This window comes from Gymnoscopelus microlampas (genome assembly GCF_963454915.1).
Source record: "Gymnoscopelus microlampas genome assembly, chromosome: 18".
NCBI lineage: Eukaryota > Metazoa > Chordata > Actinopteri > Myctophiformes > Myctophidae > Gymnoscopelus > Gymnoscopelus microlampas.
Genome location: NC_139955.1, coordinates 41,601,169 through 41,625,188, shown reverse-complemented (window position 1 = coordinate 41,625,188; position 24,020 = coordinate 41,601,169). Strand labels below are relative to the sequence as shown.

Here is a 24,020-nt window from a genome sequence, read left to right as displayed (position 1 = left end):
TAATAATTACAAATACATTTGGAAGCAAGCCTAAATAAGCAAGTACACTTTAGAAACAACAAGCCCAAAAAAAAACTCGACCAGCAATACTATTTACAACGAGCAACTTTACAGAAACACAATTAAGCCCAAAGTCGCTTATAATAAGCCGACATGGCAACGCCTGAACGCTAGCAGTCTGACAACCACCTAACCCCCACAGACAGACACTCTGTAGCCTGGAGGATACACATTCTGTCAAACCTGTTCTGTTCCTGCTTCTCGACACAGCCTGCATGAGAGGCTTCTGGAGACATCTGTTTACCCATGAGGTAAACTATAGAAATCAGTAGGCCTATATATATATATATGATTTCAATTCAGTGTTTTGAACTGTGGTGGAAAATGTTTTACTTTTAAGTAAAAGTATCAATACTGCAATGTAGAAGTAGCCTACTCTAAGTTAAGTAAAAGTCTGGAGTTCAACATTTGCTTGTGTGTACTTAAAGTACCAAAAGTAAATATACTAAAACATTTTAAAATAGCAGATCTACACGCTCACAAAGCTTCGCATCAAGCGCTTGTAGATCGGCTATTTTCAAATAGCCTGTAGGTATAAAATAGGGCTAAAGCGGTTAATGTTTTTTTTTAATAATGTAGTAATGTATATCTGCAAAAGTAACTAGTAACTAAGTCTTCAAATGATTGTAGTGGAGTAAAAGTAGAATATTTGCCTCTGAGATGTAGTGGAGTAGAAGTAAAAGTATAGACAACTGGAAATTCTCCAGTAAAGTAAAAAAGTTAAAATTGTACTTAAGTACAGCACTTGAGTAAATGTACTTAGTGACTTTACACCACTGTTTTTTGAAGTGTGTTTTTTTCCCCCTGAGTTTACCTCTCTGTCCTCTCACAGACAGGCTGGATCATTGATTAGGTGAATTCTACAGGTGTTTGGTTGTAATTAGTAGGCTAACTGGACACACGCTTGCGTTTAGTGCGACACCTGCTTGGCAATGCTTTTGGTCCAGAAGACCAGTGGTGTAAAGTAACTAAGTACATTTCCTCAACTTAACAACAATTTTGAGGTACTTTTACTTCACTGGAGTATTTCCAAATGCCTATACTTTTACTTCTACTCCACTAGTTTTCAAATATAGGCTATTAAATATCTTTTTCAAATAGCCGATGTATATAAGGCTAAAGTGGTTAATGCATGTTTTGTAATAATAATCAAAATCTACAAAGTAACTTAAGTTTTCAAATAGTTGTAGTGGAGTAAAAGTACAATATTTACCTCTGAGATGTAGTGGAGTAGAAGAAAAAGTATTGGAAATTGGAAATAGTAAAGTACAAATACCTCAAAATTGTACTTAAGTACAGTACTTGAGTACATGTTCTCAGTTACTTTCCACCACAGATGACAAAGCTACTAGCTTGACTACATTTCCCAGTAGCCTGTGGATAGCCTGTTACTTTCTGAATTTAAGTAATTAGTGTTGTTGTTGTTGTTGTTGTTGTTTACCTGTCAGATCTACAGGTGTGCAATAGCTGTGCTCTTTTAATGGTTTTCATTTGCTTCTAAAACAAAAGGCATGAATTGTCTGAAACTGTAGTAGCCTATATTAAGAGAAGAGACCACTGAAGTAGGAAACTTAAGGAGATGGAAAACATTCAGAGAGAAAAAACAGACGACTGTTTATATTTTGAGTTGGATGCTGTTCAGGACTCTGGTTCTGTCATCCAACTTACCAGCCCTTTTCTTTTTAGTGAGTGTGTGCGTGCGTCTGTCTGTCTGTCTGTCTGTCTGTCTGTCTGTCTGTCTGTCTGTGGTAAAAAATGGGGTAAAAAATAATTGGCTATTCTAAATAAAAAAAATAAAAAAACTTGATGAAACAATGAAACAATGAAACAACAAAATGAAACAAAAACTAACCTGACAAGGAAACCGTAGCAAGTTCACACTTGTAGAGACAACACCCTACATGCTGAACCACACTTTCCAGCCACACTTAGTTACGTTTCCTGTGCATCAGGGGCCAGTTGCACCACCTCACACTAAGTTCAAACTTAGCCTAGTGTTGAACATCTGGAAATGTATTAGAACGTAATTTATGTTGATCAGCTCACTTTAGGATATAGGCTTTAAATTATGTTATCACTTGATTTGCCTAAAGAAAGAATATGATATTGACTGGTTGAAATGACTGCTGAGGTGCACTCGAAGGCTTGCAGCAGGCAGAGGCCTGCATTTCCTTTATGTGCCTTTCCTGTATGTGAGCTGCACTCGCGGCCTGCGTGACATACAGCCTGCATCTATAGTCCATGAGCCAGACAAGATTTCATTATCGAAAGAGTGGGCAAAACCAAACCTATATTAAATTGTTCATAGGGCCAATACGAGTAAATAAATATATGATAACCTCTCCACAGGAGTAGCTTTTTCATGGTTATCACACATTTTGTTAATTTCCCCATACGTACATGACAGGTGAAAAAATGACAAAATAAAAAAAAAGAGTTATCATAATGAAACTTCCTGAGTTGATTACTTACATGAAGACAATGATTTATCGTATTACAAGATTTCTGAAATTGTATATTTAAATATGCAAATTAGGCATTTAGTCCATGAGCCTGAGCCCCAAAATTGAGCCAGATATTGAATATTCCATCGTTAAAAACCTTTGACTCCAACATCTTAACAAAATGAAATAAGTATGTTGACTCTGGCTTTGTCCAATGTTCCAATGTTGATTCAGGAAAGGTATGCAAATTTGGGCATATTTTCCTAATGCCTAATTTGCATATTTAAATATACGATTTCAGAAAACTTGTAATACGATAAATCATTGTCTTCATGTAAGTAATCAAATCAGGAAGTTTCATTATGATAACTCTTTTTCAAATTTTGAATTTTTTTCACCTGTCATGTACGTATGGGGAAAATAACAAAATGTGTGATAACCATGAAAAAGCTACTCCTGTGGAAAGGTTATCACATATTTATTTACTCGTATTGACCCTATGAACAATTTAATATAGGTTTGGTTTTGCCCACTCTTTCGATAATCATTGCTCAATTTTGGGGCTCTGGCTCATAGACTACTATGGCTGATCAGTGAGGTCAAATTGAAGCTAAGGTTGATGCAACATTTGATGCAATGCTGGGCGGAGTGATGTAGAGCAAATGTTTTTGGAGCACGACGTTTTGTATGCAATGAATTGTGAACATTTAGTTGTTTTGCCAGGACCGTATGCGATGATGATGATGTGCTGCGAGTTGGCGTGGTGGCGTGAAGAGTGAGATGGTTTGCATGTGTTGGCTCATTATTCCCCATGTGTGACTGGACTCAAGAGAGAGTGAAGTTCTGGGTGGCAGGCCATGGGGAGGTAGTGGGTTGGTACAACGCATGAGCTTCAATGCATTTCTCTAGTCAGAGGAGTAGGATAGGTTGTTTCAGTAGAGCCACTTGAATCGAGTGAGTGAAGCTCATCAAGTGGAGTCTCTTGATTGAGTGAGTGAAGTTCATCAAGTTGACGTTTCTGTTGAAGCTGGCCAGTAAGTTTAGGGGGCCCCTCTGCCCCCTGCCTTTCTTATAACACAGTTATCCTCAGATCCATAGTTTGTCTTAAGTCGGGGACTGGATATTGTGGCCATGGGCCTGCTAACAGGGTCGAGTTTGCTCTGAAATCGCCATGACGGAGAAAAGGTAGTTCTCCCGTCGCCACAAGTAAATATACAGTTTACTGCACTTCTGTGTGTTGCTTGTTTAAAAGGTCCCTGAGTGAAGGGGACCTCCTATCTGTATTGAACGCCGCTCCAGTCGTGGTTCTGGAACGGTTAATTATATATATGTGTGTGTGTGTGTGTGTGTGTGTGTGTGTGTGTGTGTGTGTGTGTGTGTGTGTGTGTGTGTGTGTGTGTGTGTGTGTGTGTGTGTGTATATATATATATTTATTTGTTTATTTTTTATTTTTTTAATATATATTCAAAGATTTTCACTCATTTTCACGATTAAAAAAAAAAGGCAGATCTACAAGCTCGGAACGTGCCGCTTCACGCTGCGTTTTGAGCTTGTGGATCTGCTACTTTTGATGCTTTTGTGTGATGCTGCAGTAACGATCAAGTAGGGCATTCATTTTACGGGAAAAAAAGAAGAAAAAAAGGTTAACATGTAGAGATAAGAGGTTTCTACTTGACTGCGACGATATGCTGCGGTTGTAATCATTTTGTAACTGAAAATTCTTGTTGTGGAAGCAAGGACCTTTATTATGAAGATAGTCTGGCATGTCTACCAAATTCATGCAGTTTTAACAAAATTCAGCACTATGTAGTTCAAGTTCCAATTCAATTGTACAATGTGTGGCCCCTCACTCACTTTATCAAAGTCAGTATGGCCCTCTGGACATAAATGCTGCCCACCTCTGCTCTGAGAGTGTACAAATGGAACCAAATGGACCCTTACAGACAACTCTTGAGTGTAGTAATGGTTTCATTTGTACACTCTCTGAGTTATTTGGATCCTTGAAATTAAAACGTTTGAGAACCACTGATTTAAAGTATGCCTCTTGACTTCTGTATGAATATTCATCTTTGTAACTAAATCAAATAATATCTCTTAAGGTCGTTTCAGACGGGGAGCGGCTGATGTGCCTACAGTATGTAATTTATTTGGGATGCGCAGAGAAGTTGAAGGGCGGTGAGGCGAGCGGGCGCGGTCACGTGAAATTATCGTGCTCGTTTCGTGCGTCCGCGGGCGACAAGAGCTGGATTGTGGTGAGCTCTTTTTTTCCCCCCCGCTACGCGCAGGAGGACAAAAACAACAATGGCTGCCACCAACACCGTAGCTGCTGGTAAAAAAAATCCAAAAGGGGCGATGAGAGACTCATCCTTGAAGTCTGCGAGTTCCTCCGACATTTATAAAAAGAAATTTGCCCAGCTACATGGACATAAACAAGAGGGCTTTCGCCTTCCAAGACCATCATCGCTGCAAGGCTTGGAACGGATGGTAAGTTGATGTTATGTAGGTAAAGCTAAGCTAAAAAGTTGGCCAATGCGAATATAGCTATCAACAGTCTGTGGTTGACTTTAAAGATTAGGATTGCTACTACAGTATATGTGTCAAACAAATCGACGTGATTAGGGATCCTGTTAGGATACCACATTAAGTTAAACTATTATTCAGTGGCGTAAAGTAGATACAAAGATATCAATTATTAAAGTTTTTAAAGAGGGCCCTCCACTTCCCCATGCCACCTCAGGTAGTTCTGCAGTATGCAGGTGGCTTTCACCACTTTCTCTGCCTTGTCAGGGGGGAATGCCTTTAGCACCCTGTGGTACAGGCGCCACTGTTGGGTCAGGATGCCAAACGCATTCTTTCAACGATTCGTCGGGCACGAGAGAGAGCCTGTAAATTGAAGATGCGCTCATCTCTCGGTATAGGCCCCCCGGCCAGGATATGGTCGCATCAGATGACGTTAGGCCTGTCACAATTATTACATAATAATCGTCTAATCGGAATTATTTTTGCATAATCGTCTAAATTTAAAAAAAGATCTACAAGCTTACAACGCGCCACTTTGTGACGTGTTGCAAGCTTGTAGGTCTGCCATTTCTTACATTTTTGGCAAGTACAAAAGTATTAAATGTCAGTAATTTCTTTGTAAATTTAAGTACATTTTTTGTATTCTGAAGCCTTAAAGGCAATCTGAAAAATGTATTCATTATGTTCCAATGTTCAATGGCAAAAATGCAATTAAATCGTTAATCGCAATTATTTGAATGACGATTCATCAAATCATCGTCAACTTAAATGTGACAGCTCTAGATGGCTTTGAGTGGGAAGACCCCATCTCCCTCGATCACAAACGGCATTAATGGTCCCATTAGTTCAGCAACTGGTAATGGGACGTCTTCGGGAATGTCAAGTGTTCCCTCCCTCAGACCTCTTCCAAGTGGGGAGCTGGATAGGACGCCACTGTCACTATTCCGACCATATAGGCTCCTACGTCAATGACTCTGAACATGAGGTTGGCATCCACCAGAGCCATCAACACAATTGCCTTTTTGTAGTTGTTTTTTTAAAGATTTTTATCCCACGATTTTGTAACCCATTTTTTTTTCACCCAGCGCCAATTGCCTATGTAATCCTGGGCGCTACTCTCCCTCTGCCAGCCTAGGGAGAGCAAAGACCTGAGCTCATGCCTCCTTCAATGCATGAGGAGCTAGCAAGCCGCTTCTTATCACGCCTTTGTAGTTGTGAAGTGCAGATCCTGAGTTAGGTGCTGCCTGCAGAACCACATGTTTTCCATCCAGTGCTCCTATCCTTTCTTATTTTTCTTAAATTATTTGTAACTGTAATTGTATTCTTGCTCTGTAAAGCACTTTGAGCTGCATGTCATGTCATGAAAGGTGCTATACAAATAAAGTTTATTATCCTCAAGTTTCCTAGGTGGGCATCACTTCCTGTCGATTTGATCCCTGATACCTGCTCAAATCGACAGGAAGTGATGCCCACCATGCCCTAGGAAACTTGTGGATACAATTGGGGAAATTCCATTTCCTCTCGAATCCCTCTGCAATTGAGAGCCAGTCCTCTGTTCCGGGCAGGGGCATAAAATCTGGTTGGAGATCTTCCCAAATTGCCTGGGGCACCTCTTCACCAATTCTAGAGACGGTAGAGATTCCAACCCCTGTAGTTGTAGGCAATCGTAGTGAAGAAGGTCTCCTGTCACCAGAAACCCCTAACAAGAAAATAGGTTGCAGAAGTTAGGGATTCAGGGAATGCAAAATAACATGTACTGTATATATAAATCTATCAGTCTATTATTTAATGTGCTTAATGTCATCTTTCTTTGTTTGTCTTTTTATTAGTGCCTACTGCCAAAACAAAGTGGAAGAATCTACGGGGCACATATAAAAACAAGGAAGACTAAAGGAAAAGAAAATCAGCTGGAGGCAAGAAGTTGTGTCCTTGTTATCACATAATGACATGGCTTGAGCAATATCTCCAGGAGCTAGCAACAACAAGTGGCAACATGTCACGGCTGCCGACAGTGACACAGGTGTAGGCCTGTCCCCGAGTAAGGATTTCTATAGTCCAATCTGATTGGCCAAATGTTGCTTTTTTGTTTTGGCATGATTCGACTGAGATTGGCAGTGGAATCAGTCTGATTCGACTGCCAATCTCTCAGTCGAATCATGCAAAAAAGATGTTATGCAATAGAGGAACATTCCATTTGGGCTGCAGGGGTGCTTAATGTCTGATACATATACTTGCTTGGTTTGATGTATATCCTATTTTTGGCAAACTATTAGTTGATTAATATAACAAATTAGGCCAATCTCTCAGTTGAATAATGATAAATAATTCATAATTCGACTAATTATGAGGTTATAAAAGGTTTCCTCAAAAAATGACTTAGGCCATTAGTTTAGCAAGGTGACGACTTATGCCTTAATATTTTGTATGAAAGTATTTATTTATGTGAAATGTATTCCCTTAATAATTCCACAAGATAGATCCTCCACACTTATTGTTGATTGTTTTGTATTACTGAATGGGTTCCCAGGGTGTTCTATGACAGAAAAACACAAGTTTGAAATAATTTTCATTTCAATAAATAACTATTTTCAAGAACATGTTTTTCCCTTTTCGAGAGGGACGACTGTTTATTCCATTCATGAATGTAAGTTTGCGCATCCAGGCACTTCATTCACTATTTCAGGAATAAATGGCTTTGCACAACATTGTTAACTATAAAGATAACTATGTGGCCATCTTCGTCTATTCTTCTATTCTGTACTCTCCTCCTCGCAGGGGCGGGACATAGGCGCGAGTGGAGGACGCGAGGAGAGTGAGCGAGTGTGAAAGTTTGGGGTATCGGAATTCAGCTAAAGTCTACTCCAGGAAGTCTATCCCATAGCCTGGGGGAGGGTAACCTGGACGACAGACCACGTGGGCGCCAACGCTGTTAGAACGATAGAGATAAGGTTAGCACCAAGAGCTAACAGAGTACATTCCATAGCCTGGGGGACCACAACAGACCCTGTGGCCGCGCATGTGGCCACGCATGTGCAGTAACGGCGAAAACTGTGGTCGTACAACTTTTTTTTTTTACAACCAAGATTTATGTTTTAGATTGTAATTAAAGTATATAAAAGATGAGTGTTCTTTTTTATTTTATTTACTGCTTTCTATAATTTCCGTGATCTTTTTTTTTACAGTGGGCGGGGGCATTCTGTCCAGTGGCTAAATATGTCTTTTTTTACACACGAACCCAGCGTTTTGTTTATTATTATTTACAGTAGCTCTTCTAGCCCCCAATATCTCACATCTGGCCATCAAAGACCACAGGACCTTTTTTATTGTGCAAAAAAGGCATATTTAGCCACCGGACAGAATGCCCCAGCCCACTGTAAAAGAAAAGATCGCAAAAATTGCTAAAACTATAGAAAGCAGTAAATAAATAAAACATAACACTCATCTTTTATTTACTTTAATTACAAGCTAAAATATAAACCTTGGTTGTAAAAAAATCAAAGTTGTCCTTTAAGCCACTGAGGAGAACCAAGAGTGTGTGACTGACTGACTGACTGACATTCCTAAAATTACATAGGAAGAGATAATCATAACGATAAGCAATTATTCAATTACCATAAAGATACCGTCCTTACAGTTAGCCTATACTGTCCTCAAACAATGGGTCACGGCTTGTAGTAGTCTGATACCCGACACCATCGTATGACGGTGCATGAATTGAGCCTTATGTATCCTTCATCGTACAGCGGTATCGTACGGCAGATACTGCACAAGCCCACAGCGCGCCACACATGCAGCGCAGTGTGGGCTTGTAGATCTGATGTGCTTGGGGAAAGAGACACCATCATCGTACGTCGAAGCATGAATTAGATTAGGCATTGGGAGAGTGGCTGGAGCTGACGTTTATGAAGATTGATGGCTCTTTTCCTAATGACCTCCACTCCTTCGGTGGTGGAACAAGTACTGAAATTCTTCACTTAAGTAAAAGTACCAATACTGCGATATAGAAATACTCTGGTACAAGTAAAAGTCCAGAATTCTAAATTTACTTGAGTAAAAGTACAAAAGTATTGGCATCAAAATGTACTGTACAAAAGTAAAAGTACTAAACTATTTGAAAATAGCAGATCTACTCAAACCTTTTCAAGTCAAGGACCCCCAAATAGATATGTATTCGTCCGCGGACCCCCATCTGAAAAGGTTTTGTGCCAGGGACCCCCAGAAGAGAAGATTTATGTAAGATCTGCTATTTTTTAATTGCCAACATATATGTGGATGAAGTGGTTAAAGTGATTGTGATAATATGTTAACTACTTTAGCTGGGGAACCCCTGGACACCCCCCCCCCCCGCCTCCCATGTACCCCTGGGGATCCCCTGACCCGAGTTTGAGAACCAATGTGCTACAGTATACTTTTCCCACATGGTTTAAATCAGTGGTTCTCTTAAAGGAGTAGTTCACCCAAAATATTACTTATTTTCTATCAATTACAAACCCCGTGAAGCATTGAATTCATGGAGAGGTTTTTGTTGCATTCCTAAGCCAATAACTTGATGACCGGCGGTCTCCTCCGGTAGGAGACTCAAAAAGTGTCCTTTGAGTCTCCTACCGGATACATTAGCATCTTTCCGCCGGTAATCAAATGATTCACTTAGGAATGCGACAAAAAACAAAAAATGTCTCCATGAATTCAATGCTTGATGGGGTGTGTAATTGATAGGAAATAAGTAATTTTTTTTGGGTGAACTACTCCTTTAAGCATGTATGTTCAGAAGTATCTTCCGTAAAATCTTTATAGTCTCGGATATTTCATATAAGAACACAGGTTAAAGCCTCAATCTGTATGTAGAACAGCAGGAACGTTATTACACAAATAATCATCATTTTACATCATTTGACATCATTTATGTTAATTGTTTAAGAAACGGCACTATTGTGTGTGGGGGGGGGGGGGGCTCCTTTCACACTGTTTCACAAACGGTAGGACGTTAGGACATACAGTACAAACTTTTTCAGTCATGGGATTTTTATTTTGCCTTAATCCATGTGTTCTACTTAACCCTTTAAGACCGGCAGGGACGTGCTGGGCCCCTAATTCAGCCTGGGAATCTCAGATAGAGAGCCCCGGATTTTTTTGCAGTTTAACATGTGTTAACCTGTGTAGCATGCAGTTTAACCTGTAACCTGTGTAGCATACAGTTTAACCTGTAACCTGTTGTTTAACGTGACCTGTGTAGCATACAGTTTAACCTATAACCTGTTGTTTAACGTGACCTGTGTAGCATGCAGTTTAACATGGTTACATGTCGCCTTTCCGACATGTCGCCTTTCCGACGTTAACAAACCCTATACCTAACCGTAACCCTAACCCTAACCGCACGCGGAAGCCACTAGTCGGAGTGGCGAGATGTCGGAATGGAAGGCGGTTACCGTTTAACATGTAACCTGTGTAGCATGCAGTTTAACATGTAACCTGTGTAGCATGCAGTTTAACCTGTAACCTGTGCACACATAGGATCCAACCAGTGCGTGAGCACCTGCCTGTTTGCTTTCACAGGAGCAATTGCCCTTCTCTTATTTAAATATCGGTCTTGCTGAACCACAGTTGCTCTCCACCCTGCTCTCATTCAGTACAATGTAGGTTAGGTCGCTTTGTTTGAAAACGCTGAAAACGTTTTAGTTGAGCATGACAGTCTCCAAGTATAAAAGGCACGAAAATAGCAAATTAAGTCGTCAGCACTCGCTATGCAAAACTTTTAAAAACACACAGCAGAAGAAGGAAATGTAAACGTTTCTCAGACATATGTGGGTGTTAAGTGTGGTTTACATTTAGACTATGCAAGTAACACTCAAAAGTGTGAACTTGCTACAGTAGGTTCTGTTGACAGGCTTTTTATTAGGGCTTATCTATGAATCATTATCGTTCATATCTGTAATTATATGAAGTATGTACACTTTTGCTAGACTGGTTTAACTTATGTTGCCTAAATTGCTACTGTCCTTGACCTTCACACCAACACGGTCTCACAGGGTTGGGGGTATAGTTGGGTGGGTTTGTGCGCCTGGATGATGTATTTCCGCTTTTATGTAGATGGGTCTTCAACGTTTTTCAGGTCAAGGACCCCCTAGCTGATAGAGAGATGAAGAAGGACCCCATACTGTGTATTCTTATTTTTTAGAATGCTTTCCATTCTGTCATACAGAAACGTGAATGGTGTGTGCATTATGGCCTTGCATAGAACTTTAAAATTCTGTTCAGCTCACAACCCAGACATCGTCATTGAAATGGTCAGCCAGCTCTGCAGTTTTGGAGAAGTAAAAACTCCTGACTAGACACATAGTACTTCAACATGTGTGAGACACACTGTTCCGTGTGAACCTCAAAATGATGAAGTAGAGCAGGGTGCTCTTCACAGCTTCTTCACAGCTTTCATGACATCTGACAATTCAGCACTAATGTCTTTGGCAACGTTACGAGTGACTCCATACATGGGCAACTGGCGGCCCGGGGGCCACATTCACTTAATGTGGCCCGCAGGTTAATATCGGAATACTGATATATTATTGATTTCAGCTGTTACAATGACCCGCTTTAATTACTTTAGTCTATGTATGTTAATCGTGAAAATGTGTGCAAATCTTTAGTTTGAATATATATATACTTTTTTAAAGCGAAAGTTTTTAACTCAAATCTTTGCTTCTGGGGATTTTAATGTCTTCTAAATCCTAACAGTTTTTTTTTATTTATTTTTTTATGTTGCTATATTTTCAATGGTTTTCAAACTTTTCATGTCAAGGACCCCCAAAATAATCTGTATCTGTCCGCGGACCCCCTCCCATCTAAACATATTTTGTTCCAGGGACCCCCAGAAGCAAAGATTTGAGTTAAAAAATGATTTGCACAAATTTTCAAGATTTTTCAAAAAATAGCAGATCTACAAGCTCGTAGCGCGGCACTCGGTGCCACGCTATGAGCTTGTATATCTGCTATTTTTGAATAGCCAAAGAAATCTTAAAATGACACACATGCGTTCCCATCCCGGCCTTAAAGGGTTCATCGTTATGAAGTTCCATGGTTCTCACACAGAGCAGTGTTGTCAGTGTGCGGGTGCTCGCCCGTCCAAGGGGAGAAGTGATAACTACCTGGGCTGTTTTGAAGGAAGCAAGTGAACCACATTGATTGATTGAAAATTGTATTAGGCAAAAGAATGTAAAACAACACAGTTACATTTATAATGCTTTTGTCTAAAAGATCCGGCCAAAAAAGTCCTTGCGGGCTTGTTTCCGTTGGGGTCCTCGAATTCATTTCATAGACATATATAGTAGCAACCAAACAGTTCAAAAATCAACATAAGAACACTGAGGAAAAAATATATACCATAATGTACAAAAAAGGCATGAGAAAATAAAAAAATATGTATAAAATAAGTATTAGAAAATAAAATAAAAAGTATGTACAAAAAAAAGGGGAGGGGGGGTCGTCTGCCTACAGGGAAACTGGTACTAGCTCCTCTTTACTGGCTTCCGTTTCATTTCACAAGTTTCTGTGGCAGTCTGGCACACATGTCTGCGGCCACTGATACTTTCATAATGTCTTGCAAAAATAGTGTGTGAGCTGAACAGTCTTAACATACAGTATATATGCAATGCCAGACTACACATGCCATTCAGCTGTATGATAGAATGGAAGGCTTTATTAAAAGAAAATAGAGAAAGTGCTCCTCGGAGCACAGGTCTCCGCCAGGTCAGGTAGGTTATTGTGGGCCATCAATGTTCGGAATTCACCAATCATGATGGAATATGAAAAATTGGACGGATCCGTCTTGATCACTTGACTATAGATAATGTGTACCGATTTGTGTGATGTTTGGACAAAACGTGTGGGAGTAATATCCTTTTTTTTTTTGGTGAAAAAATCTACCTCCTGGTGGCGCTATAATAGGGCAATGTTAAAAGGGTGGATTTTTTTTTGCACATGGACATAAATGTGCATACTGTCAAAATGTTTTATGTGCAAACATCGGCCGCCTGGTGGCGCTATAACAGGCCCATGTGAAAAATCTGGGCCAGAGGTTCTGCTCTGGCATCCAGGGAGTGTGTGTGCACAGTTACGCTATGCCTGTCTGCCTTTTTCTTTTTTGTCTTTTTTGTTTTACATTAACTAGTTGAACCTTTGGCATCCCTCTTCTGGGGGGAACATTCATTGAAAATAGAAGATCTGCAAGCTCACAGTGAGCTTGTAGATCGGCTGTTTTCAGCAAAGAGGTTTGGCAGTAAGGAGGGGGAGAAAGAGCAGACAAAGGTCAAGTTTACTAAATATTGAGGGTTGAAATGTCTGAAAATACAAATTAATATGAATGATTGATTGAATACTTTATTAACAGTTTTCAGGGAAGTACAGTTCGATACAAAGTCTGTTAAAAGGATTTAAAACCCAAGAAAGCACTATGGCTTGTTTCCATTGGGGTCCTTAGTTTGTACTCAATTCATGGAAACATTTAGTGACAGACAAATATGCAAACACATCATATGAACGGGTAGAAATCGAAAAGAAAAATATGCAATAAAGGATCTGGTGATGATGCGTCAATGTTGTCAGTTACTGGGAAGTCGTGTTTATTGCAACATTGTGCAATAAACATCATTGTGCAATAAACATCATATCCAATCCAACATACTAGAAAATATAATGTTCAAACAGAAAATACATTAATTTACACAACACTGATGATAGTGCCGTCAGACGAGTTCTCACCTAATCTTCTGTGGGTCCGTTTCTGACCTGTACAGATGAAGACTGTGTATTTTCACTTCCATTTTGTGTCTTGCAGTTAAAAAAAAGGAGATGTCCAAGAGAAGGCTATGGCTGGGGCTGGTGCTGGCGATGACCATTGGGTTTTTTGTGTTTTCAAACCAACTGTCATGGAAAAGGATTTTGACAACCAAACTCAATACTGGAAACCGTGTAAGTACTGTACATTCATTGTGCTGCCCCTTAAACGTGCAGTAAGTGATATTATTTTCTTAAAATAAGTGTTAAATAAACTGATTGTGAATCAGGGACCGCCACCCTGACTAAGAATCAACCTGGGGACCACTGTTGTGTTGGGTGGGGATATGGACTAAGATTAGTGCTTTGGTAACACTTGCTCTGCATCCCACTGTTTCTCAACCAATAGTCCACGGACTAATAGTGGTCCATGGCATAATTAGGCCTGCAGGTGGTCCATGGGAACATGTAAATAGAATAAATGTAAAAATAATAAAATACCTTGTAAAATGTATTAAAATAATATTTAATAAGTCCATCAAATGTAAGACAATATTAACATATTGAATGAATAGGCGTGGTGTGGGAGAAAAAGCTTGCAATTAAATAATGACTGTTAAGGGCTTGATTTAATTTGTTGCACGACACTATCAAGCCCAGGCATTATTTAACTGAAATATTTGAGTGGTCCAGAGCAAAAAAAATGGTTGAGAACCACTGATCTATTCCTACCCCACAGCTACCCTTATAACATTCTCTTACTTTATCCAACCTTCCACTAAATTCATGTTTTGTAATTATGTATGAGTGAGCAGACATGTGATTATATGGGCACTTTTCCTAATAATGATGACTCAATCAGGCATGTAGCAACTCATAACGTAATAACGGCTCATAATATAATAACGGCTCCCATACACTTCCCCTTCTTCAGATTTTCTGTGGAATTTCTTGACCTCCGACTTCCAAATATTGTACTTTTACTCCTCTACAATATACCTCTACCTCTATATTTGAAAACTTAAGTTACTAATTACTTTTCAGATATAAATTATTATATTATGAAACATACATTAACCACTTTAGCCCTATTTTATACATAGGCTATTTGAAAATAGCAGATCTACAAGCTCACAACGCGTCGCATCGCGACGCGTTGTGAGCTTGTAGATCTGCTATTTTCAAATATTTTAGTACTTTTACTTTTGGTACTTAAAAACATTTTGATGCCAATACTTTTGTATTTTACTCTTACTTGTACTTGTAACAGAGTATTTTTATATTGCAGTATTGGTACTTTTACTTAAGAATTTGAGTACTTTTTCCACCGCTGACAAACACACACATTGAACATAATGGTCTTGAACTGTATGCCCACACAGACGTCACCACTACGGGGTTCTCCGGCGCAGTTCTTTGTGTCGTACCCACACCCGTATCGACTTCTACTGGACCAACCTGACCAGTGTCGGTGGCGAAAGCCCTTCGTGGTCCTCATGATCCCGGTGGCGCCGCAGGACCGGGCGTCCCGCGACGCCATACGCCAAACCTGGGCCAAGGAAAGCTTAGTGCTGGGCCAGGTGGTCAGCCACTACTTCTTCCTGGGACTGGCCAATAAGGAGCAAGAGGCAGCAGAGGCTCTCCAGGAACAGGCAAGTGGGGCTATAACTTGGCCTGTCCACAATTATTACATCATCACAATTATTTTAGTTTTTTTTTTTGCATAATTGTCATAATCATCATCATTTCCATGTTGAAAATGTTTTTTTATTTTTTTTTATTAAGAAAATGTGGAAATGGCAGATCGACAAGCTCAAAATCGTCTATTTCCACTATCCCATTATTTCCGTAATCGCGACAGCCGTAACTATAACTATCCGTTTTCTTAGCAATTGGTCTATTGCAGGGTTTCTCAAACTTTATTTTTAATTTCTTTTTTTTTCTTTTCACCCCCTTTTTCTCCCCAATGTAGTCGTTATAACAATTATTTCTTCCCCACACACATTTCTGTATGTCACTGCTGTTGTATCTATACTACTGACTCACCTTACACAGGACCACAATGAAAACAAGCCCTTAGGGCTTTTTGTGTTATCCTTTTAACACCATTGTATAATCGTACCACTGCACTATTTGCAAACTGTTAATAAAGTACCTAATCAATCAATCAATCAATCCTGCGAGCGAGGAGCCCCCATCGGGAGGACGTAGTGCAGGGGTCTTCAACGTTTTCAGGCCAAGGACCCCCTAGCTGAGAGAGAGATGAAGCAGGGACCCCCTCTATATCGTATGAAATTGTGTTTCAGATTCAACATTTTTTGTTTACTTGGTCTGCTCTTTTTTTCCCCCTACACTAAACACCTCTTTGCCAAAAAATAGCAGATCTACAAGCTCACAACGCCTCGCAGCGCGAGGCGTTGTGAGCTTGTAGATCTGCTATTTTTGGCTAAAGTTCTCCTCAGAAAAGGGATGCTAGGGTTCAAGTGGTTAAGGTAAAAAAAAATAATCACACAAAGATTTGGCGGACCCCCTAACTCTGAGGACCCCTTAGGGGTCCCGGACCCCCTGTTGAAGACCCCTGACGTAGAGCCTTTGTCCTACTCCTCCCGCCCAACACTCCCCGCTGACAGGTGCCGCATTAGCCTGTAGGAGTACGTCTAGTGACAAATATCACCCTCCCTACCTGGCTTCCATCCCCCGAACAGGGGGAGGGAGGGGGGTGCCTGGCACAACATATTTTCAGATGGAGGGGGGGGGGGGGGTCTGCGGCCCAATACATCAATATAAAAACGTTTGAGAACCACTGCTATATGTAATTTAGCTGGGGACACCCCATGTGTGGGATCGTGTTTGGCCTGTTTTTGTAGACCCTGTCTGGCTCTTTTGCATGTGGTTTTCCAGTTTGGTTCCCAGTTCTTCTTTCAACTTCCACAATTCCTATAGCCAGTTCAGTATTTCAAAGGAACCCATTGTTAAGGATGAGCATTACTGTTCCAGTTTACTGGACACGCGCACACAGACACCTCAATACTCATACCCCACAACCAACAGAATAAATCTATAAAACATCAGATATTCATGTTTAGGCTCAAACTTTGATTTTTACACACACACACACACACACACACACACACACACACACACACACACACACACACACACACACACACACACACACACGCCTGACTGAGTCTAGCTCCCCCTCCCCTTGTCCCTCCCCTTTTTCTCTTTTTTTAAAACTTTATTTTAACCCTTTAAGACCGGCATCTCTGTCATTTTTTTGACTTCTTTGGTTATTCAAAAATAGCAGATCTACAAGCTCATAGCACGGCACCGAGTGCCGCGCATACGAGCTTGTAGATCTGCTATTTATTTATTTTTAAATCGTGGAAAATCGTGTGTCTTTGAATATATTACATTTTTATTATCTCAAATCTTTGCTTCTGGGCATTCTACATAGCTATATCTTCCAAATCCTGACAGTTTTTTCTTTAAATAATTTGTTGGTATAATATCGGTGGTTCTCAAAAATTGTATGCATTTTGCCGTGGACCCCCATCTCAAAATATTTTGTTCCAGGGACCCCCAGAAGTTGTAACAGAGTTAAAAATGTTCGCTTTTTAAAATAGCAGCACTCTGTGCCGCGCTATGAGCTTGTATATCTGGTATATTTGAATAACCAAAGAAATCTTAAAATGACACACAGATGCGTTCCCGGTCTTAATGGGTTAATCTTTTTGCTGAATTTAACTTATCCCTATTCAAAACTTCCTTATTTAACACATTTCTGTCAACAGAATACACACTCCCCAGTCATTTTTATTTATTTCTCTTTTTACTACTTCAAGTCCGTGAGTACTGTACCTGTATGATTATACATATATATTTCTTTTTTCTCCTTTCTATTTTTGTTTTATATACAGAGACTATGCGGGGTAAAGAAAAAAAGAGGGATATACATATAACTGTTCATGCATATATTATGCACCTAAAAATATATATAATAGGAAACCTCCATGCACTCCCTGGGGAGGTGGGGGTGGGGGTGAGAGATGGTGGCCATCATGGCAGTTGGGGGTTAAGTGTCTTGCTCAGGGACACATTGCCGGGGCCGGGAATCGAACCTGTGCACAGTCGTATTTTTGGAAGATCTCGCATGATTGCATTTTGCTGCTTTTATGAGTGATGGTAATTAAACCTTGATACAGTTGACCTAGAAAAACTACATTCTCTCTGATCTTTGCAAGACATAGGCTGGTGGTTAGGTTGAAGGTTTCACATCTGTATATGTGCTAGACATGATCTACAGGATACTCAGTGACCACATCCTCTGCTCTCATGCTGTCTGTATAGGTGCTAGACATGATCTACAGGATACTCAGTGACCACATCCTCTGCTCTCATGCTGTCCTCTACACCCCCGCAGACAGAGCTGCCAGCTCCAGTTTGAAACTACCACCAACATGCACGACCTCATCATTACAATGAATAGTATATTGATTTCCTGTACTACCAGGGTGCTGGAACCTCACACTTGTTTATGCATTATGTTTATGTGCTTAAAATATAATATCAGGGTACATCCAGTGCCTGCGTAAACAAAGGGTGTCTGGGCGATGGCCGAGGGTCCCGTCTAACGACTGGAACAATAACATTTCTAACGCGATCCGCCATTGCAGAGTGATCGCCCGTCGTTTTCACCACTGTAAAAAAAGTATGGAGATATGGACCTTTTTCTACAAATCCTATCATTGGAGCGGACGGAAGTGACGTTTTTTGGGCTCATGTCACCTCCGTCCATTCCATTTTACAGGGACCTAGGATCATTCATAAGTTGCGTTAGAGCGGACCACGGCAGGGCGGACCACGGCAAGGTCACTATGACTCGGATATAAACATGAAAAAACTGGTACGCCCATATATAGGCAGGACCATGGCCACGTCACTCTGACTCAGACATAACCATAAACAACCCGATGCGCCCACATACTGTAGGCATATCACTGTTACTCAGACATAACCATAAACAAACCCAATACGCTCATATATAGGCATATCACTATGACTCAGACATGACCACAAACAAACCCGATAAGCCCATATATACATAGGTATATTTATATGGAGATCCGGTTGTACAGAGCCACAGATCCGACCACTATGCCTATATATGGTCATATGCATATATGGGACCGACCGACTTCAAACTCGGCGAGCGAATCGGCAAGGACTTGAGGGAGTGCGGTGCCCGCCGACGAGTCGTTCGGATACGCAGTTCTTCAGAACCGCCGATCAGACCGATATGTCCATATATGGACAAGAATGGATATCCAGTTGTCTATCTATTTATCTCCATATATGGGCATAAAAGGGACACAGGTAGACGGGTACATCGGGTACTCTGACAAAGCCCCTGACACTATGACTCGGACATCGGCCCCGTAGACCAAGGCAGAACAGAACCTCTGCCCCAAATATTTCAAGTCAACCTCATGGTGGCGCTATAACAGGCCAATTAGCTTTTTTTGGCCTATAACTCTTGAGCCATAAGGCGTACAATCAGAATTATTTTTGGTTTCCTCTTGATTCCACAGGTGACCCAAGAAAGCCAGCGATACGGAGACATCCTCCAGAGCGACTTCCTGGACAGCTACCACAACCTGACCATCAAGACCATGCTCATCATGGAGTGGCTCAGCTCCCGCTGCCCCAACGCCTCCTACGCCATGAAGATAGACTCCGACATGTTCCTGAACGTCCCCAACCTGGTCCGGCTGCTCCTCAAAGCCCCCCCGGAGGACTACCTGACGGGCAGGGTGGCCAGGGGCCCCCCCGTCCTCCGGGACCCGGACTCCAAGTGGTTCCTCCCGGAGGAGGCGTTTCCGGACGACCGCTACCCTCCCTACGCCCTGGGGCTCGGCTACGCCTTCTCCATGGACCTGCCCGGCAAGCTGGTGGCGGCGTCCCGGCACGTCCGGGCCGTCTACATCGAAGACGTGTACCTGGGGATGTGCATGAGGCACCTGGGCATCGATCCCACGGACCCGCCGGTCGGCCTGTTCCGGTCGTGGCAGCCGTACTTCAAGTGGCCGTGTTACTGGGCCTCCATCGTCGTGACGATACTGGAGAGCCCTCAGGAGCTGCTGGACGCGTGGAGAGATTATCGGGCTCAGCACAGCGGCGTATACTGCTGGCTGTTCACGTAGTCTCGCGAGCCAGCGGTGTTGATTTCGCCGACTAAAACGATGACGAAAGACGTTCGTCGACTGCCTTTTTTCACTGCCGAAAACTAAATAAAAACTGAGCTATGACGACTCAAACTAAGACTAAATATATTGTCAATTTCGTCGACCAATCAAAACTAGACTAAAATGTTAGTGAGGGACTAGTGGAGAAGAGATGCAGTAGAACTAAAAGACAAGTCATTTTATGTTTGTTTGCGCTCGGGTGTTGCGCTCTGATAAAAAAGCAGATCTGCAAGCTCACAAGCATGTAGATCGGCTATTTTCAGCATGCAACCAAGTGTAAAATCAGCCATTACGACGCCATCGAGGTACCGCCAAAATACATTATAGTCGACTAAATCAACTGTAGATTTAGTCGACTAAAATCTTATATTTAGTCGACTAAAACTAGACAAAAACTAAAACATTTCAGATTACTAAAATATGACAAAAACTAAATGGAATTTTATTCAAAAGACTATGACTAAATTAAAATTTGCTGTCAAAATCAACACTGCGAGCTAGACTGTTGCCTCGCAAAAAAAAACGTTTCAAATGCTTCCGTCATACGGTGTGGAGCACGGAAGCTCTGAAAACGATCCGGGGGTAAAGCGGATGCTACACAGCCCCCGCACGCTTCGGTCTCGTCTTTACGGTCGCGTACATGTGTCCTACAGTCAATAGATTATTTCAAAGCATGTATCAGGGACGTGCACAGATAGACTCTAGGTGCTGCTAGAGCACCTGCCCTTTGCCCTCTTGACCAGAAGTGCCCTTTTGAAAAAAAGAAAAAAAAAAGTTTTTTTTTTTCTTCAGTTTACAGCAGGGGGCTTCAACAGGGGGTTTGGGACCCCTAGGGGGTCCTCAGAGTTACTACAGGGGGTCCGCCAAATCTTTATGTGATATGATTTTTCTTTTTACCATAACCACTCGAAACTTAGCATCCCTTTTCTGAGGAGAACTTTAGCCAAAAATAGCAGATCTACAAGCTCACAACGCCTCGCGCTGCGAGGCGTTGTGGGCTTGTAGATCTGCTATTTTTGGCAAAGAGGTATAGGTGTAGAGGGAAAAAAGAGCAGACCAAGTCAACAAAAAAAAGTATAATTTACTTGAGCACCTGCCCCTAAAAAGGTCTGTGCGCGCCACTGAGTCAAGTGAAATTCCCATAATCGATTTGAATAAAAACCTAATCGATTTTTGGAGGAAGGCTATTTAAATCTCGCTTTTACAGCGGGAATACAAGCTTGCAATGTGTCGGGATACAACGTGTTGTGAGCTTATAGATCTGATATTTTTCTGTGACACTGTCATGTGACGACGTATAAAATACGGCTGATGTGGTCTATCGAACGATTTATTCCATTATGATTTCTCAGATGTTTTTTATGATTGAAATGTTTTTGACCCTAACCCTTTTGTATTTATTAAATTAATGAATAATATATAACATAATATAATAATAAATATAATGTAATTCCAAATAAATAATGTTTTTGGTAAAATTGTAATATGAAATAAGTACATAATATTATGTGGAAAAGGTTATAAAAAGCAGATATTTAGCCATAAAAACGGGCCGTGACCCAAAAATGGGGCGACCCTACAGTATATGTATGGGAAATCACTGCTGTAGTCAGTTCTGCAGTGTTACATCATGTATGTCTAGACAAGAAGTTACCCAACAGGTTCCCACGTTGGAGGTTACTCCATTCACTTTAGTTGATCAAGTTGCAGTAAAACAAGTGGTTCTCGAACGTTTTAATTTCAAGGACCCCCAAATGTATATGTACGTATATGCTGTGGACTCCTTCTGACAGTATTTATTTGCGCACAGGGACCCCGACGAGAATATTTGCGTTAAAATTTCCATATTTTTTTGGGAGAGTTGTGAGCTTGTAGATCAGCTATTTATGGAATTGCGAAAGTAAAAAAAAAAAAGAAGCTTTAAAGTGGTGAAACTGATTGTGATGATGAATAGCTGGGGACCCCCTGGAACACCTTCAAGGACCTCAGGAGGTCCCCGGACCCCAGTTCTGAGAACCACAGCAGTAAAAACAGAAAGTGAGAAGTAGCGTGCGACTGCTCACCACAGTTTATGGATATTTCAAGGAAGCGGTCTACAACATGTGACGTTATCACATCTTCACGCAACCCTATTTTTGGTTTTGGTTTTGTTTAGTTTTTGGTTGCCTTTATGGATTTGAACAGAACTTGATTTTTTTATATTTGGCACGTTTTAGCTGCTATACAGAAGTTTTATATTTGCAGAATTGATACCGTTCCCTTTCCCGCCGTGACGATGGTTTGTTATTATATACAAATTAAAAAGGAAAGGGTCTTTTTTTTCGATGCTCAGAAATAAATTACATTGAAAAATAATTTGGTGTTTTTGTCTCATTGAGCTGAAATAATGTCGGCATACGGCAATGTTCTCAAACCTTTTCATGTCAAGGACCCCCCCAAATTGATAATATCAATTTGGGCCAAATACATATATATTTGGCCATGGACCCCCATCTGAAAGTATTTTGTGCCAGGGACCCCCATACAAGATTTTTGTTTTGTTTAGTTTTTAATGCCCGATGTATACTTTATATATAGGGATAAAGTGGTTGAACTGATTTTTATGTTATATTTACAAATTTAGCTGGGGACTACCTGGCCAGGGGTCCTTGGCTCAGGACGTAGAGCGGCCGCTTGGGAATTCCTATGTCTTTTTTGGAAAAAAAAAATATTATAACTTAAATATTATAAACAGATATCCAGGTTGGAGTCATGTTTTTATGCAGTCGGAACAGCAAAACAAAATTAATCACAATTCTTAGACTTTGTTCAGACTGCGCCAAACCAATCCGACTCCAATAATCTGGATAGGAAATCAGATTTGTGCTGCCAGTGTGAACAAGGCCATAATGTGTGCATGTAAAAACTGATGACACATGAGCGTCTTTGCAGAACTGCGCCCCAGACATAATAGATTGTAACACCCACCGCATGCTTGTGGAATGGTGGTCAATGGTCAGTGTTGGGAAAATGACTCGACACACTCTCACGGCCTAATCGTGACCTCCCCAAACGGCCTATCGGGGCACTTCCGCACTCCAGGAATGCGGAAGTGCCGTTCTCAAACCTAAGACGCAAAAGGGTCTGCAAAAAAAAACGTTAAAACTAGGGTTGTCCGATATTGGCTTTTTTACCGATAACCGATATACCGATATTGTCCAACTCTTAATTACCGATACCGATATCAACCGATACCGATATATGCGGGGATTATTGTGATTAGGGTAAGCTAAAATTTCATATCACACACACCATATACAGTAAGAACTCCTGTAACTTATTTATAAAGCCAAAAAAAAAAAAAACCGATACCGATATTTTCCCGATATCAATTTTTATGCTAATATCGGCCGATAATATCGGACATCCCTAGTTAAAACGACGGAGGCGTACCGTCTAAAGCGAACCTGAGCCACGAGAGATTGTTGATTAGATTGATTGTTTGAATACTTTATTTGTCAGAAATGTAAACGTTCATGGTACAGTAAGACAGACACAGGCTAAAAGGATTACACATACAATGTTTCCATTGTGGTCCTATGTATTCAAGTCGTCAACATAGCATAACAAATGAACACAATAAAATGCATATCATCAATAGAAACCCTGGCATACGTACAAAGGAGGAGAAAAAAAAGGGGGAGGAAAAAGGACACCTCCTTTCATGGGAATGTACATTTACCTCCCTTTGTGGTCTTCTGATAGATGTTTTTTGTTTTTTTCCAGGCCAGATTTGAAAGAAACCAGTGATTCACGTCCTAGAGACACAGTGGCTTAGGAGCAGTGTTGCCAGATTCTGTGAGAGAAACAAGAAACCAGGTGTAGGAAAACCAGCCCAAAAGAAGCGACTATGGGCAACATGAGTACTTTACATCAGCTATTTGAAAATAGCAGATCTACAAGCTCACAACGCGTCGCGATGCGACGCGTTGTGGGCTTGTAG

General features: G+C 40.9%; 1 protein-coding gene across 1 annotated transcript; it reads left to right on the top strand.

The window, feature by feature from the left end:
* The first annotated feature begins 206 nt into the window (after nucleotides 1–206).
* On the top strand, nucleotides 207–20,976 carry LOC311034062 (beta-1,3-galactosyltransferase 5-like). Its single transcript, XM_084041802.1, has 4 exons — nucleotides 207–311; nucleotides 13,852–13,985; nucleotides 15,173–15,446; nucleotides 19,335–20,976. Exons 2-4 carry the CDS (start codon nucleotides 13,866–13,868, stop codon nucleotides 19,994–19,996), a joined length of 1,056 nt encoding a protein of 351 aa, XP_083897928.1. The 5' UTR covers nucleotides 207–311; nucleotides 13,852–13,865; the 3' UTR covers nucleotides 19,997–20,976.
* The last annotated feature ends 3,044 nt before the right edge of the window (nucleotides 20,977–24,020 follow it).